Source organism: Hippopotamus amphibius, chromosome 1, assembly GCF_030028045.1.
Source record: "Hippopotamus amphibius kiboko isolate mHipAmp2 chromosome 1, mHipAmp2.hap2, whole genome shotgun sequence".
Classification (NCBI taxonomy): Eukaryota; Metazoa; Chordata; class Mammalia; order Artiodactyla; family Hippopotamidae; genus Hippopotamus; species Hippopotamus amphibius.
The window spans coordinates 178470111-178488921 of NC_080186.1; the positions used below are offsets into that span (position 1 = coordinate 178470111).

At 35.3% G+C, this 18811-nt stretch overlaps 2 protein-coding genes across 6 annotated transcripts in view; one reads left to right on the plus strand and one right to left on the minus strand.

Moving 5' to 3' along the window:
* Positions 1–18811, minus strand: part of PRR16 (proline rich 16) — a 278334-nt gene that overhangs the window by 183267 nt on the left and 76256 nt on the right. The window lies entirely within an intron of this gene.
* Positions 18237–18740, plus strand: LOC130854103 (protein kish-A-like). The gene is given in 2 exon segments (XM_057736820.1): positions 18237–18285; positions 18288–18740. Coding segments are annotated over 2 exon segments (213 nt in total). The 3' UTR covers positions 18452–18740.

An 18811-nucleotide genomic window follows, 5' to 3' on the forward strand; every position in this document is an offset into this window, starting at 1 on the left:
ATGTCCTAAAATAAAAATTGTTAAGAGTCAACTATTTTAGAAGTAAAGTATATAAAATAGTTATTCAGAGGTAAGAGATTAATCCAACATTGGGAAAAAGCTGTATGGATGTTGGTGTCCATATTTGTAGTGTGTATCACAGAGAACAACTAAATATTTTCAAATAGAAAGTTAATTATATTATGGCTCATTTTCTTAATGTAATATTATACAACACAAGAGTGTTTACAAAGATTTATAGTAACTCAAAAATACTGAAGGTGTAATGTTTAGTGAGGAATAACTAAAGCACATGTACAATAGGAATGCAATCAAGCAAATTTATGTACAGGATAATAACTGAAGGGAAATAGAAAAGAAGTTCCTTGGATTGTGGCTGTCTAGCTGACTTTTTTTCATATTTCTGTTATTTTACCATATATTTTATGATGAAAAGAATATCTTTTGCAACAAAATATTTTTCAATTAATTTTTTTTCTTCTTATCCTCTTTCCCCTTTATCTTCATTCTATCTCTTTTCTTCATTCACAAGTTTGGCTTCTGAATTCCACAAGAACGGGGTTTAAATCACACTTTAGCCACTTTCTACTGGTGTGAATTTATGTAAGTTGGTAACTTCCTAGTTTTCCAAATCTATACAAATTAGCATAGCAAAGCATCTCCATTTCCGATTGCTGTACAATTAAGTGAGACCACAGTAAGAAAGCTCTTGGCATGGTGCCTACTACATGAGCATCACTCAACAGAGAAGACTTGTTACTCTGCAGCTTCCTGCCTGTCATTCCTCCTTCTGTATCCTTCTTTACCTGCCTTATGAGAAGTTCGGTATTAACAGAGGCCAAAGGCATGACAAACATTACCTAACCAAAGCAAACATTTATGTGTTCTTTAATGTTGCACTGTCCTGTGTAAAAAGATTTGAGAGAGTTCCAGGGAGCAGTGAACATTAAATGGTGTTTCCCGAAAATATCAGGAAGAGGTCAGTGTTTCAAAATAGAAGAAACCCACACAACTAAAACTTATCTGGAAGAAAACAGTGGTATTATATCGTCGTTTCTATTTTATTTTCTCAAAACCGAACTAATGTGTTAATCAAGTTACTGTCCATGGGGAGGATGGATGTGCCAAGGTCATCCTCTAGACCTCAAAAAAACAGTTTCTCGAGCTTTTACATTTTTCAGTTTGCAGCCTTTGCTGACTGAGATTACATATGCTAGTGACTTCTCAAAATGAAAACTGCAGGAGTTTAAACAAGGACATTTGAGATGAAAATACAATGCCTTTTGGCTTGGATTTCTTTGTTAAAATTTCAAAGCACATCCTTGGAACACACACTGCTTCTGTCTGTACACATAGCTATATAAAGTTATATGTGAATTATACTAGTGTAAACTCACAAGAATATGCCATTATTCACCCATTTTGAACCATTTCCTGGAACTCACCCATGCTTAAAAAAAAAGAATCTGTCAGCATAAGTAAACCAAATCTTTTAAAAATGGTGTCTGTATTAGTCAGAGAAACACAACAAATGGATGCATACAGAGAAAGAAATAGAAGGATTATAAGGAATCAGCTTAGGTGATTATTGAAGCCAAGAAGTCCTAAGACCGGCAGCCAGCAAGCTGGAAATGCTGGAAAACTAACAGTGTAGTTCCATTGCCAGTTGAAAGGCCTGGGAACCAGGAAAGCCAATACTGTAGGTTCCATTCCAAAAGCCAACCGACTCAAGACCAAAGTAAAGCCAATGGTTCAGTTCAAGTTTGAAGGCAGGAAAAGCACAATGTCCCAGCTTAAACATTCACTGATTTTAAAATTTAGTAATAATTTTCTGACTTTTCCAGGCAAGAATATAAGAACAAAGTAGCAGCATGATTAAGTAATTATAGTTCAATTTAGAATAACTGGAAAAGGATAGTGTATAAGAGTGGGCATTTTCTTACTATCAGAAAAGACTTTTTTTTATAAAAAATGTCAAGCTTTTTCTCTAGGAGGAGTTGATTCTGAGCATTATATTAGCTGCAACAAAGTATTAGCAAATCAAATCCAACAGCACATAAAAAAGCTCATACACTACAGCCAAGTTGGATTCATCCCAGGATCACAAGAATGGTTCAACATACGCAAATCAATCAATGTGTTACACCTCATCAACAAAAGAGAAGATAAAAACCACATGATCATCTCAACAGATACAGAAAAAAGCATTTGATAAAATTCAACATCCATTCATAATAAAAACTCTTACCAAAGTGGGTACAGAGGGAACATATCTCAATATAATAAAATCTATTTATGACAAACCCCAACCAACATAATACTCAACAGTGAAAAACTGAAAGCTTTCCTGCTAAAATCTGGAACAAGACAAGAATGCCCACTCTCACCACTTCTATTCAACGTAGTATTGGAAGTCCTGGCCACAGAAATCAGACAAGAAAAAGAAATAAAAGGTAGGTATCCAGATTGGAAGTGAAGTGGAAAAATTGTCATTATATGCAGATGGCATGATATTATATACAGAAAACCCTAAAGATTCCACACAAAACTACTAGAACTGATAAACGAATTCAGCAGGTAGCAGGATACAATATTAACATACAGAAATCAGTTGCATTTTTTTCACATTAACAAGGAAATTCTGAAATACACTTTCAGAAATGGAAAGTAAAAAAGCAATCCCTTTTAAAATCTCATCAAAAAAAAAAACACACACACAAAATACTTAGGAATAAACCTGCCCAAGGAGGTGAAAGACTTACATGCTGAGAACTATGTAACACAGATAAAGGAAGTTGAAGATAATTCAAAGAAATGGGAAGATATCCTATGCTCTTGGACTGGAAGGATCAATATTGTTGAAATGGCTATACTACCCAAAGCAATCTACAGATTTAATTCGATCCCTATCAAATTACCTATGATATTTTTCATAGAACTAGAACAAATAATCCTAAAATTTATATGGAACCATAAAAGACTCAGAATTGCTAAAGCAATCCTGAGGAAAAAGAACAAAGCAGGAGACATGACCCTCCCAGACTTCAGACTTCAGAAATAACCACACACCTATGACCAAGTAACCTTCAACAAAGGAGGTAAGAATATATCAGTACAATGGGGAAGAAAAGTCTCTTCAGCAAGTGTGTTGGGAAAGCTAGAGAGCTGTGTGTAAATTGATGTAGTGAGGATACACCCTCACACTATATACAAAAATAAACTCAAAATAGCTTAAAGACTTAAATATAAGACATGACACCATAAAACTCCTAGAAGAGAACACAGGCAAAACATTCTCTAACATAAATCACAGCAATGTTTTCTTAGGTCTCTCAAGGCAATAGAAATAAAATAAAAAATAAACAAATGGGACCTAATCAAACTTACAAGCTTTTGCACAGCAAAGGAAACCATAAAAAAAGCAAAAAGACAACCTATGGACTGGGAAGAAATATTTGCAAATGATGTGACCAACAAGGGCTTAATTTCCAAAATATACAAACAGCTCAGACAACTCAATAACAACAGAAAAAACAAACAACCCAACCAAAAAATAGGCAGAAGACCTAAATATGTTTCTCCAAAGATATACAGATGGCCAGTAGGCACATAAAAGGATGTTCAACATCACTTATTATTAGAGAAATGCAAATCAAAACTACAATGAGATACCACCTCATACAGGTTAGAATGGCCATCATTAAAAAGTCTACACATAAATGCTGGAAAGGGTGTGGGGAAAAGAGCAGCCTCCTACAATGTTGGTGGGAATGTAAATTGGTGCAGTCACTATGGAAAACAGTATGGACATTCCTCAAAAAACTAAAAATAGAGTTTCTATATGATCCAGCAAACCCACTCCTGGGCGTATATCCAGAGAAAACTCTAATTGAAAATGATACATGCATCCTCAATGTTCATAGCAGCACTATTTACAACAGCCAAGACATGGAAGCAACCTAAATGTCCATCAACAGATGAATGGATAAAGATGTGGCATACACACACACACACACACACACACACACACACACACACACACACACAGAGTGGAATATTACTCAGCCATAAAAAAGGAAATAATGCCATTTGCAGCAACATGGGTGGACCCAGAGATTATCATACTAAGTGAAATAAATCAGAAAGAGAAAGACAAACGCCATATGATATCACTGATACGTGGAATCTAAAATATGACGCAAAGGAACTTATTTATGAAACAGAAACGGCTCACAGACATAGAGAACAGACTTGTGCTGCCAAGGGGTAAGGAGAAGGGGGAGGGATGGATTTGGAGTTTGGGATTAGCAGATGCAAACTATTATACATAGAATGAATAAGTAACAAAGTCCTACTGTATAGCACAGAGATCTATATTCAAAATCTTATAATAAACCATAATGGAAAAGAATATGAAAAAGAATATACACAAATGCGCACGTGCACACACACACACACATATATAAGTATGACTGAATCACCTTGTTGTACATCAGAAACCAACACAACATTGTAACTCAACTATACTTTAATAAAAAATAAATTTAAAAAAGTTCTCAAAGAGACAGGTTGAATATTCAGTAGGGGACAAAAGCTGGGACTTCTAGTCTATCTAGAAGTGACTTTCAAGGCTAGAATTAGAAAAGTAGTATAACAAAACAAAAAACTTCTCTCAAATCCATTTCTTCCATAAATATTCCTAATTTTGTGTGACTGCAGCCATTTGTCCAGAAAAGTAAATGTATTCCATTAGTATGTGTGGTGCCAGTACAGCTGCAGGACCATCGAGTACACATAGTGATGGAGAGGATTATATGTTATATCATGCTCTAAAGAACACTGGGACCTTAATAGCTTTGGAGAGATTTCAGGATAGTGTAAATCCTCATTTTAGAACATTTCAAGATCACCTAAGTCAAATTCTGTGTCATTTTTAAACTGTGCTCTAGATTACTAAACAACTGTCTTTAAATTCAAACAGTACTTTCTAAATTTTTCAAGCTAAACAGAACAAACTTGTAATGTTAAGCCTATGTTTATGATTATTTGAAAAAGAAACTAGATCACATGCTTTGCAGTGTGATTTCACAATACCTTTTGATGTATGAATTAATTAGTTTCACAGAATTCATAAACTGGTAGATACAGGGTGTAAATGACTAAAGTCCTCTTATTTGTACTCGTCTGCGTGAAATTATTTCAGAACAACAGTAAATTAAATGAAAATTATTTTAGCTAACAACCCATAACAGAGAGACAACCTAAAATTTTATTAAAAATAGTTTTGAGGATTTTTCCCCATTATTTGTCTATAAGTTTAACATGAAAGTAAACACATTTTGAAAATGAAGTAATACTTATCATCTCTTGAATTCTGCATATGCTTCTCTAAGCTTTACTGTTTTTAGCTTAAAAACCGGAGAAAACATTTGAATTGAGAACAATCACTTCAGAAACTAGGCAAGTTAATACTATTTAAATGCTGCTATAAAATCCATATTTACTAATTATTAATGTGGCTTATTTTTATAGAAAAGGGAACATACATGTCATTTGACTTCGGCTGTGAAAAGTAAAGGAAAGTCACTTAATTTCTTAATTTAGCACTCCATTTTATTGAAATTAGAAATCCAGAAACCTTAAAGAAAAGACCAAGGTAAAAGTGTTAGAAATCAGCAACCTTAAAAAATGGGTCAGTCAGAGGGTTAAACTAATATGTTCCAACCTTCATTGTAGAAATTATGTCAAAATTATATATATTTTATAGTTCTAAGGAGGGTGTGTATATATATGTGTGTGTGTATATACACATATATGTTGTTTCTCAAAATGAGGAATAAGTACATCAGTTGTTATCCTTACTTCATTATATAAATTAAAGTTAGCAAAGGGAAGACAGCATTCAAGCCTTACAAGCTCTGGATTCTGCCTACCTTCCCAAGCTGACTGCACAGATTAGATGTATGACACTGGACAAGTTATTTAACCTCATTAAGCCTCTCTTTATCATCTATAAAATGGCAACAATAGTAATTCCTACCTCAATTTATAGGAAGGATTCTATGAGATAGTATGTGTAACATAATTAGCATGGTGCCTCTTTTTTTTGCTGTCATGTTGTAGAGGTGATATTACTACCATTAACTTCACCGTCATCAATATCAGCCAGTGAGTAGCAGTGAGTTCTTCACTCCAGGGAGTTCCAAGTCTGAAACTTGGGTATCCTACCTGTCAATGTCCTCCACGCTCACTATACTCCTTCTCAAGTTTTACTAAGTTAGTGTCAGAGAATGTTGCAGCCTTGCCACAATGATATCAACTGCTCACATACAAACGTCTTCATAGGCAAGGCAGGAAGTATTAATAAGATAGCAGATAATGGTGTGAACTATGACTAGCTGGGAAGTAGAAGCCCAAAGGCTTTCAAATTCAATTTTTTTCCTCATGGGTTTGAAACTGGAATTTATTCCTCTTGCCATTTGACATAATAGTAAGAAAATATTTCCAAACAAGCATTTAAGTTCAAAGTGATGAAACCGTCTGTATATTAAAGTGTCAGAAGGAGACAGATAGAAACATAATCAATGGCTAGAAACAACTCTAGTCGACATTCTTTAAATCACAGACTTAAAGTCACAGACATTAGCTTCAGCAATTGCCCTTGGGTTGATACAAATGCCCAGGGCCCTCCATTTGCCCCTGTTCAGATACAGAGGCCAAACAGAGAACAGAGCTGTTTCTTTTGACACATAAGAGACATACTAGAAAGTGTATTATGGTTTTGTCCATGCAAGCTTTCTCTTTTTGCTCTCATGTTTGTTTGTTTGTTTTTTCTTACAGCCACCCACGTAGGCTTTTGTTCCTATGACTCAAACAAAATAGCTCCTATGAGGGTCATCAACAGAGTATAGATTCCAAGACAATATTCAAGTTTTAGTCCTCATTTATGTCATCAGCAGTGTGTAACCAATTTGATTATTCCCTACTCCATCTCATGATTTCTCTAGGCTTCTTAGACAACATTTTCCCTTGGTACTTCTATGTCATGACCTACTCTTTCTTGGTTTCTTTGCTAGTATCTCTAATAATTGCTAATATTTGAACTTCCTTAGGCTCAGTAATTAGATTTCTCTTCTTCTCCACCTACTCTCGTCCTTAAATGAAACTCATCCTGTCCCATTAATTTAAATGCCATTTATATACATATAGCCTCTGCCTAGACCTTTCTAATAAACTCCAGAATCATATATCTGACAGCCTATTTGGTATGTCCACTTGGGTGTCAAACACGCAATTCAAACTTACCATGCACAAAATAGAACTCAGTAAATGACTACTCTGTTTCTCCAGTTGTCTAGATCAAATGCCATGGGGCCATCCTTGATTCTTCTTTTTCTCCCAAATGCATATCTAATCCACTGGCCAAAAAAACATTTGAAGTTATCTAGAATTTAACCACTTCTCAGAGCCTGTATCTTTTGTACTATGGCAGGTTATACTTGGCCACAAACTCTTTGAGAGCCCTCCTATCAAGACATAAAGTTTAAATCCCCTACCCTGGAATTTGGTGGGCTCTGTGACTGCTTTGATAAATAGAATGTGACAGAAGCAATGTTGTGTCACTTTCTAGATCCAGGTTTTAAGACACTGGCAACTACCACTTTTGGCCTCTTGGGATACTTACTCTTGGAGTTGTAAACTGCTATGTAAATAGTCTGAATACTACACTGGAAAGACCATGTGGAAAGGCCGTGCGATTACATGGAAGAAGAGAGGAACTCAACTATGCCCAGATTTCCTGATGTCCCTTCCAAGTCACCAGACAGGCGTGTGAAGCTGTCTTGGATCCTCCAAATAAGCTACCTGCTGAATACTGCCAAACGATACTTGCTTGTTCCTCATAAAGCTGAATTAATTGCCAGTGAGGAGGCCCTGTCCATATCCTTGATCCACAAAAATGTGACATATAATAAAATGGTTGTTGTATAAGCCATTAAAGTTGGGTGTAATTTGTTCCAAAGTAATAGATATCCAGAATGACCATCCTCTCCGTACCATCATCCCTCTCTGGAATAACTTTAAACCCTTCTAACTGATCTCTGATCTCCCTGATTCCCCACTTGACCTTTCCATTCTATTCTCCACAAAGCAGCCAGAGTAATCCTTTAAACAATATATCACTTCTTTCCTCAAAGCAATGGACCCCTACCTCATGGTGGTTAATTCCTTTCTCATGAAGGTTAACAGCCAGGTCTTTACAATGGCTCTGACAGCCCTGCAAGATCTGAACCTCCTCTACTGCTCTGACTTTACACCTCACCATTCATCCTGGTAGCCACTCCTTCAGCCATACTGGCTTCACTGAAATTCCTGGAACACACCAAGCGCACTCCCACTGCATTTCCTATTGCATTTGTATTTACCACCCCTTGGACCAGAACAGATTTTCTCCTTTGTCTTCCATTTGGCTCACTCCTTCACTTCCATCAAATCTCTGCTTCAGTGGCATCTTCTTAGAAAAGACTTTAATGACCATTATATATAAAATAACATCCCACTCCAGCATATTCTATCATCTATTATTGTGTTATTCCTTCTTCATAAACCATGTAACATAGTCATCTATATTACCTATTCACTTTCACTGTCTCATCACTTTCTGTATAATTTTATTGCATTCTTAAGAGCAATATATTTTTAAAAGCTATATATTTTAAAAACATTTAAATTTACGAAAATACTGTCATGTTTATACTCTTTGGGAATCCATTTTTCATTTAATAATTTATTACTAAGATTCATCCATGTCATTGCATATTGCCATACATATATATATATTCATTTTGCCTGTGGAATTACTTTGCGAATATACAACAAATTACTCATCTACTCTCATCTTGATTGACATTCAGATGGTTTTGATTTTCTACTGTAAAGTGCTACCATGAATATTACTCTATGTGTCTTCCATAGCCTATATTCAAGAGTTCCCCTTGGTAAAATACCTAACAGTATAATTCTTAGGTCGTAGGTTATTTAACATTATGCTCTTTGATAACCCTTTGCATGAGGTCATGTTTCTACTGAAAACCATCTAAGCTTCCTTGGTCCCCACATTATACACCTGGCCCCAGTTATTTTTCCTATGCAGGACTTCTGGTGGTTGCCTTTTCACTATCTATGCTCCCTTTTTTCCACCAACAGCACCCTAGCTTTTCCTTGGTAAGTTCACTTCCTTCCCAATTTTGGCAGTTCAGGTGGGTGTATCATAATGCTAGCTCTAGAAATGATACCGACTGGGAAAAGCCATTCAATATATCCCATCTTCTTGATCCTCCATGACTGGTTCAAGAATAGGCAGATACAGCATTTAGAGATGTTTGCTGGAGATTCTGGGACAAAGCATTTTATTTCTCTTTTATAGAACTTACCAAAGTGAAGCTCACATCTCCTTGATAAAGATATAAAGCTTGTAACTTGGAAATGGAGCTAATCCTGGGGACATCAACTCAAGAAACAATAACAGAGAAATGAGATCTTCGTCACATCTTCAGGTCCTCATAAGCCATATCTAAACTGAATTGCATTCCTGGAATTTTAAGCTGTCATGATATGATAATCCCTACCATTTAACTTTTTATTCAACCAGCATTTCTGCTACTTGTCTCATAAAAGTCATAATATATCCTTAATTTTATCTCCAATTGTTCCTTTACATTAACCCTTTATCCAGCTGTGCCCATCAGGCCCCTTGTTTCCAAAGACTCCCCTGGCATTTATTATTTTCCACCTTTTTTCTAGAAATTCTCACCCACATTGCAAAGCCCAATTAATTCCCTTTTCTTTTATGAACCCTATCCTGATCATGCTGGGACATCATGTGACACCACAGTACTTTTCTGTTACTCCTTTGGGGGGTAATGTTCTGTTTTTGTCATCTCTTTTTAGCCTTATGTTCCAATATTCTTCTGTGCTATAGTATGCTTGTCCCCTTGTCCAACTGAGTTCATGGATCATGAGTTTTATTTCATTATCTCTCCCAAGACAGTGAATCCTTATTAAATGAACACATTATGCAAAGCATGTCCATGCTTTCTCCATTGTCTGGTAGCTAAATTCTCACTCCAGTTTCTCAGTTCCCAAATCGCATGACTCTGTGTTGAACAGAAAACCCCATAACCCCATCACTGTTACAAATAAAACAATGAAGTTGCCTAAACATTTGCCTCACATGGGTCTCTTCTCCGTGTATTACTCTGGATGCTCTAAAAGTCTGTGCACCACCCTTGTGAGTTTTTACAGGTATAAGATTTGCAAGTTTATAAAAGAGATCATTTAAAAAGCACCTTAATGCTCGTGTAAGATAGAGTAAACAAATGATTGAAAATAGTGTTTTATGAGTATAAAACAGGAAAGCTTAGCACATCTAAACTATTTATAAACATTTAAAAACAGAAAGGAAAACAAATAACCCATAAAAGCAGGATAGTGATGAGAGAGAGATATAGAATGTCAAAACAAGAGTGAAATGAATGAATTTCATATGACCCAGAGTGAGAAATAAAAAATGCACAGATTGAAGCATCAGAAAGGGGACCTAATATCAGAGGTCTGAGAAGTAGCTGGTTGACTCTATCGCTGTGTTTGTCAGGAATCAGTAATGACAGCATTCCAAAAATATTTCACAATTTTCCTAAAATTAGCTAAATTCATTGCAGAAAGCTTCCACTCAAGTGGTTCTGAGAAGTTAACTTGGTATATCAGATAGTTAATGCATAAATCTTGTGTGCCAAAAAAAGCATCAGAATCACTTTAAAAAATGTTTATGGTGTTGTATAATCTATCATTACCAAAGAATGTGTAATTCTCACTTTCTGTTCAATACAAAAATAAAAAGCGTTATAACCTATATGCTATGCTATATAACAGAGACAATAAATCAACAAATATTGAACAGTATTTTCTATTTAGAATTGGTTCCCTTGATTAGGTGGTGGAGAAAGTGGGGAGACTGACGGACGGGAGTGATCCTTTATATTCTTTTTTTATAGAGAATATTAAAAGTCATTTTTCCCTCAAATGATTTTATTTTGGTTTCTTTCAAGAAAGATCTTTCCCATAAATATCTCATATCCCTGATCATAACCAGTGAAAAAGTTATCTGTGATGACTGCTCTTTGGAACAGTAATTTCCCACTAGAAGCCACAACCTGATCACATAGGGAGCTTTTAAAAGTACTGATCATTTGGGTTCCATCCCAGCCCTATTGATCTAGACTCTCCCTGGCCAGCGCCCAGAGATGTATATTTTTTGAACGTGAGTTTATTAGGGTCATGTATTGGCATCTTCAGTCCCTGCTCTTGCTGCACAGTGCCTGGTTCCATCTGCATCTGTTTTGCTGGATTCTCCAGGTCTCCTAAAAGATGACTGATACGCAAAGAAGCAATTACCTAAAGCACAAAGCTTGTAATCACTTGTCCCACTGATGTTGGTGATGCATTAACAACCACATAAACAATGGAGGGTCCCAACATATTCATTTAAATTAAAGCATGTATCACATCATGTTAGAAACATACCTTGCGACCATATGAAACTTCTATGACTGTCACACATTCTGCAGCCTCATCCAATAGACATGTGGAATCTGAGTGGAAATGGGTGAAAAGGAGAATGGACCTGCACAAGATAGGGCCTGGTCCAAAGCGACAGATTGTTTCTTACACAAGGCTTTCTCCTAAAAGTTAGTAAGTTGTCCTAATCATAACATCCCACCAGGTTCTGTGAACTCTGTCTGTGTCAGGCTAATGTGACCGGAAAATCACAGTGGTAGGAGGGTTAATTGAAAAATCATAGCAAGGTCCAGTCCCTCAGGTAAAAGGCTCTAGGAGGGCTAGACATGTTGTCAGGGGCTATCTTAGACAGTATGGGATACTCTAATAAAATACTATATACCCAGCGACTTAAACAATAAAAAAAAACATTTATTTCTCACAGTCCTGGAAGCTGAGAGGTCCAAAATCAAGGTGCCAGTAGATTCAGTGTCAAGTGAGGGCTCTCTTCCTGGTTTGCACATGGCCAGCTACCTTCTTATAACAATCTCACATGCAGAGAAAGAGCAAGCTTTCTGGTCCCTTCTTATAAGGGCACTAATCTCATCGTAAGAACCACCCACATGACCTCATCTAAACCTAACTGTCTCTCAAATGCCCTACCTCCTAATATCTTCACATTGAGGGTTAAGGCTTCAGCATAAGAACTGGGGGTAGTACACAAACATTTAGCCCATAACAGGGCCCTAGGCAAGTAGATCATACTTCAGAGAAAAACAAATTAGACCAGAAAGCCAGCAATACAAACTGAATATAAGTTTTTAGGTTTAGAGCCAATACTGCCAATGTGTACACACAAGACTGTCTTTATAGGCTTACAAGGCATGCATGAGATATCCAACTCAGGACAATAGATTTATTCTTCTACATCAATTTACAAGGTGTGGTGAGCATGAAAGCATAACATTCACTGATCTGATAAGCATGAAAGACCAAACACAAACTACTGAAAAGCTCTTTACTTAGAAATTATGCAGGAGTTAGGAACATAAGCAATGCCTTAGGAACAGAAAGGAAAAAACAACTGAAAGAACTTTGTAAACTATATGAGAAAATCACATTTTTACCAATTTAAGAGTAATACATCAAAGCATGATACTGACTAAGTCAGGGAATAAACTCTTCTCTGAGTGAATTCACAGAGTATTGCTTCTAGAATATATACAGAAAGCAACTCAAGAAACTGTTGGTTATTGTTTCCCAGGAGAAGGAGTGAGAGGGAGGGAGATAGAGACCAAAGAGTTTTACTATAAAGTGAATGCCCTTTTAAAACTTACATTTTATAGAATTTATATCCATAAACTTTTAAAAAATTAACCAATTTCAAAACAACAGATGAGTGCTTGAATTTCTTACTTTGTTTTTTATGCATGGATATAACTATATTCTGAAATCAGTGATCAAAAATATTTCCACTGGGGACTTCCCTGGTGGCGCAGTGGTTAAGAATCCACCTGCCAACACAGGGGACACAGGTTTGATCCCTACTCCAGGAAGATCCCACATGCCACAGAGCAATTAAGCCTGTGTGCTACAACTATTGAGCCTGTGCTCTACAGCCCGTGAGCCACAACTATTGAGCCCATGTGCCACAACTACTTAAGCCTGTGTGCCTAGAGCCTGTGCTCTGCAACAAGAGAAGCCACCAAAATAAGGAGCCCACGTACCGCAATGAAGAGTACCCCCCCCCCCACAACTAGAGAAAGCCCACATGCAGTAACAAAGATCCAACACAGCCAATAAATAAATAAATAAATTTTTAAAAATAGGTGAAGTTTAAAAAAAAAACCTTCCACTGGCCAATAGCATATCTCAGCAGAAGACATTGCTCTAAATGGTTGTGAGATCAAGAAATTCTAGACTGTTGGTGAAAACAAACACCAAAGGAAAACTGTAAAACGCAACAGGATACAAAAGTACATGTCAGTCAAGCTATTGTTCTGGTAACATCCACTGGAATGGGATAGAAAGTCACACACTCAGGTCAACCATGCCGTGTTTATACATTTAACACAGAATATGCCACAATCCATGTGTGAATAGGTTAAATCAGTCCTGTCAAGATTCAGGGGGAAAACTATTCAGAATAAATTGAAATGTCAAAACACTGTGAAAGAAACCCATGTGTGGTTTAATTGTAAAGTTAGTTGCACTTATAATAAGCCCAGTATTTGAAATAATGAAACAGAATGATATTTTAGAGGTATTGGGTTTAGAGAAGCTAACTATTAAGGCTTGTGATGCACTTTAGAATTAACAAGCCTTTTTCACAGGAAACATTCTTCCTTTCTCCATTCCACAAATCCTTAAGAAGAAAGTATTATTTTATTGTTATTGTACGTGTAAAACTAGAGATTTGCTAGAGGTCTTGCTGGTAAGAAGTGGTAGAGAAAGGAGTCAGAATTCTGCTTTATTTCAAACACCTATGATCTTACCAGATTGCATTTTGATGAGTTGGAAATCTAATCAAACAGAGCAGAACAAGTTCTTTTTGAAACTACTAGTTTTGAAATGATTCTCTAAATTTAGGCCAGAGAAACTGAAAAGTTCAAGCTCAGTGAGGAGTTTAGCACAAGTATTAACAGAAGCATATAAGAGGATCATCAGAACACTAGCTCCCCAGAACTATTACTACCCTTCATGCCACTGCATCCATCTGGATTACTTTCAGATGGATTACTAATCATGAACCACTAATACTTTTTATGTTAATTTGTACTATAGGGTACTGTTAACCAAAAATAACCCAAACCAAAAAGCACCAACGTATCAAATTAAGCCTGCATATTTTGATGATGTTATAACTGAACTTATTTCATTAATATTAAGCAAGAAGTCAAGTTCCTTATTAAAATTATGTAAGAAAAATTGGAAGATACTGACATTTAGTATCATTTGATAAAAGGATTTAGATATGGGTTTCAAAAAAATGATTACCCCATTATCTCCCAGAAGGATGGGACTAATCTTCACTTAAAATAATAGGGATGCAAAATCATATTCAAAGCTACATATGGAACTAACATCAGAGTTTAGTGACCAGATACACCTATTTGGTTTCAATTTTTTCTACATCAAAAACACAGAAGTAGAAGGCCTATACTGTTTCTAATCCTTCCAAAAGTTTTTATCTTTCCACAACACATATTGTTTATATAAAGAGAGAATTTACTTCCAAGTCATTATACCAACTTACTTCTTAATGGTCTTTCAATCTTTAGTTGGAGAAGATCTCAGTGCCTTTATTCTGTTTTGTAGAAGAATGGATTTTTTACCTTATTATATTTTTCAGCTTTATTGAGGTATAATTGACAAACAAAATTACAATGTATTTAGAGTATACAAGATGATTTGGTAAACATATATACTGTAAAAAGATTCCCACAATAAAGTTAATTAACACAGAGAATAGATTATTTTAAAAAATAGTTCTTTAGACTTCTAGTTTTTAAATTACAAAAAAACAAAATAAAACAAAAACCATGGAAATGCTTAAGTAATCTTAAATTTAAAAAAAAACTACCTGAAGATGGTAAAATGCCTCATTTGTAATGAAAGCCTCCTGTACTTTATAGTAGAAACTCTAAGCCTCTAATCAAAAACTACACCCTCTCCCTACTGAATTTGAAATGTTCTTTAATATTAACAGGTTTCAATTAGAAGGAGTTCCAAGATGATTCGTCGGAAATACCCATGTACAAGAATTCTAACTTTGAAAAACATGTTATTTCAATAAATGCTAAACAATTTCTAATTGTCAATAATCTAGTTATCAGATATGATTCGTATTTCTTCTAAGCATTTCATGAATTTAAATGTAATTATATATCACAATCCCTATTTAAGAATGTAAAAGACACCACAGGAATTATACTTATATATATTAAAACCCCTTATTTGCATAAGAAAATTAACATCTAGAACTGCCAGAGATTTGCCCAAAGAGTTGTTAAACATTCTACTGACTCTTACTATGAGTTTGACGGTTTCTTTGTTGTTGTTGTTGTTTTTGTTTTTGTATTTTTTAGATTTTACAATAACTAAGAACATGCAGTATTTGTCTGTGTCTGGTTTATTTCACTTAGCTTAATGTTCTTCAGGTTTATCCATGTTGTTGTAAATGGCAAAAGAGAATTTACTTATTTTTTTAAGGCTGAATCATATATATATATATGTGTGTGTGTGTATACATATATTTTTTTTTTTTCCTCTTTATCCATTCATTTGTCAGTCAGCACTTAGCATTCCATATCTTGGCTACTGTGAATAATGCTGTGATGAACATGGGGGTACAGATATCTATACAAGATAGTGATTTTATTTCCTTTGGGTATATACACAAGGGGATGATGAATCAAATGGTAGTTCTATTTTTATTATCACTTTTCTCCTTATACCTGAACTCCTATATTGCTATCCCACTGGATCACGTCTTCACTGAGCTAGTATTAATGAAGCCACCCAGTTCTTTAATACTCAGTTTTGTTTTAAAAAATTGCCCATTCTATATGTGTACACCTAAATTTTTAAAATATTAATTGAATATTTAAAATCCCCCTATGTTAAATTTGGTAATAATTTCTCCCCACAGTGCTAGCCTATCAGAATATTATGAATGCTGAACTTGGCACAAATGGATGAATGAATAAATGAATAAATAAATAAGCAAACACACACTATACATTTCTACATATTCTCTTGAAAGAATGCACAGACATTATTGACATGAAGCCTCCCAAAGTGGGAATTTGCCAAAAGAATCTAAAAAATCATATCTGGCAGTCCTGCCTACACACCTGCCCCCTTCCAAAAGCAGCATTAAAGAAACTTGATTTTGAAAATGTGATTTTAAACTTCCATGTTTTCTATCCTCTCTCAACTGTGTGCCATCTGCAAATTTAGTTAGTATTTCTTCTATGGATTTAAGTAATCTAAGGAAAAGATACTGAAAGGGACAAAGCAAAACAGAGAATTTACTGGAATGTTGCCAGAGAAGATCCTGCATGTTAGACTCAACAAGTAGACAAGTAGAACATTTACTGAATTCCTATTGTGTGACTTGTTAGAAACTATCTTATTTATTAAAAGATTGCTATTAATAAATATGACCTGAGTGTGATGGTTTCATTGGTTATTATCATGTTTTATCACACGTTATAATGTCACTGAAGGTAATATTCAAGCACGATTATTGATTGTGGTATAGAGAATTGAGAAAAATAAAACAATCAGAAGCACTACAGGAATGAAGGACAATGATTACATCTGTAAATGTTAGAAATGGTTAGTGATTGCCTGCAAAGATAATAAGAGATTTCTAATTCTTGAAAAGATTCACCAGTTGCTGTGGGTGTGGCCTTAAAAATAAATTCTCTAAAGGAATGTAAAGAAAGAAGATTATGATGATCTGATGATCTTGCAAATACCTTGTGAAAACAGTGGAGTGTGATATTCATCTTAAAAATCAAGAGACCAAGTGATTCGAAAGAAAGAAAGAAAGAAAGAAAGGAAGGAAGGAAGGAAGGAAGGAAGGAAGGAAGGAAGGAAGAAAGAAAAAAGAAAAAAGGAAAAACAAAAAAGAAAGCATCTCCACAACAAAACCAAAAAAACTGCCAGGCCTGCATGAATCTTATCCATAGTGACACTGTGTTTGAAACACTGTGAATTATAATTCAAAGCATCTCTTCTTCCTGATTTTGGGGAGGGTCTCTTCTATATAATAAAGACATCATAAGACATCCTTGCAAAATGTCTTACTAAAATCAAGTTATGATACAGAGATAGTACCTAATTTACTTTTCAGTAGTGCTATGAAAACATTAAATGAGTGTGATGATATTGGTTCTCAGGGAATATACACTATATTCTGGCCACCCTGCTCTTTTTAATGTTCCCAGACCATGGTTTAATAACAAGTCTATGTAGAATTTTGCAAGAATGATGATCTGTGTATGTACCTTGTATGATGTTTTATTTTTCACTAAAGGGAAGAAAATGACTTACCACTTAATAATCTGTTATCTTTCATTCTCCATGTTGTCTAAATGTTGTGGAAATAGCATTAAAACTAATGCAGAAAAGCTGGATTATATTTTTACATATATCACCTAGACAAACAGGTCATGGATAAACCAGTTAAAATCTGTGGACTATCTATAAAATGAGAGAAGCAGCTGAGTTCAGAGTTATCTAGTCCATTCTTTGAACTGTGTGACCTCAAGAGGGGCTGAAAATATTTAGTTAAGAGCATGAGGCTGGTTAGTTAAGGAGGTAGGCTCAGACCTTAGATCTCCTCATTTGAATTCTAATCTTTCATCATCAATATGCAGTGGATGACTCTAAAAATCAATGGGAAATGAATGCTTAAGAACTTCCTAAGGCATGACATGCTATGGAAATAAAACTAGAATCCTGATGATAACTTCTTAAAGATCTTCTGCAAAGTTTCCATTATTATAAGATACAATTTGTCTAAGCTTAACAAGTTGCGGAAGAAATTTGCACGTGATTTATTTCCACAAGTATGGTCCAAGATCAAGAAAAAGGGTTTTGTTTTACATATAAAAAATATTAGGGCCCCCGGCCCGGAAGGGTGATGTGGCTAGGGCTTCGCCGGCCTCACTATGTCTGCCATTTTCAATTTCCAGAGTCTGTTGACTGTAATCTTGCTGCTTATACCTGTGCTTAAATCCGATCCTTGGCACCCAGCCTCCTGGACAGAAATAAAACTGGGTTGTTGGGTATATTTTGGAAGTGTGCCAGAACTGGTGAACGGAAGAGTCCTTATGTTGCAGTATACTGTATTGTGATGGCCTTCAGCATCCTCTTCATACAGTAGCTTGGAAAAATGCCAGAATTCAGTTGCCATCAGATTTAAATACGAAAAAAAAAAAGGACTTATCTGCAGAAAATAATGGAAAGAATGGTTAACCCATTTATCTCTGAACATTGAATGAGATAAATTTTCAGCTGCTGTTCTCTATTTTTGTTATTGGACCGATGTTCTATATCAATAGTTAGGATGTAACCATTTAATACTCAGAGTTTAAATGTCTGTAACAATCAACCTCAGTAGTACTGTCACTACAATATTACAGTCTGCATATGTCATTCTGTTGTGTCAGATGCCAGTTTTTAATGAGGTATCTTTAAGGCACATAGTAGAAAACAAAATTGGTAAATTACTTAAGTTCCTTTC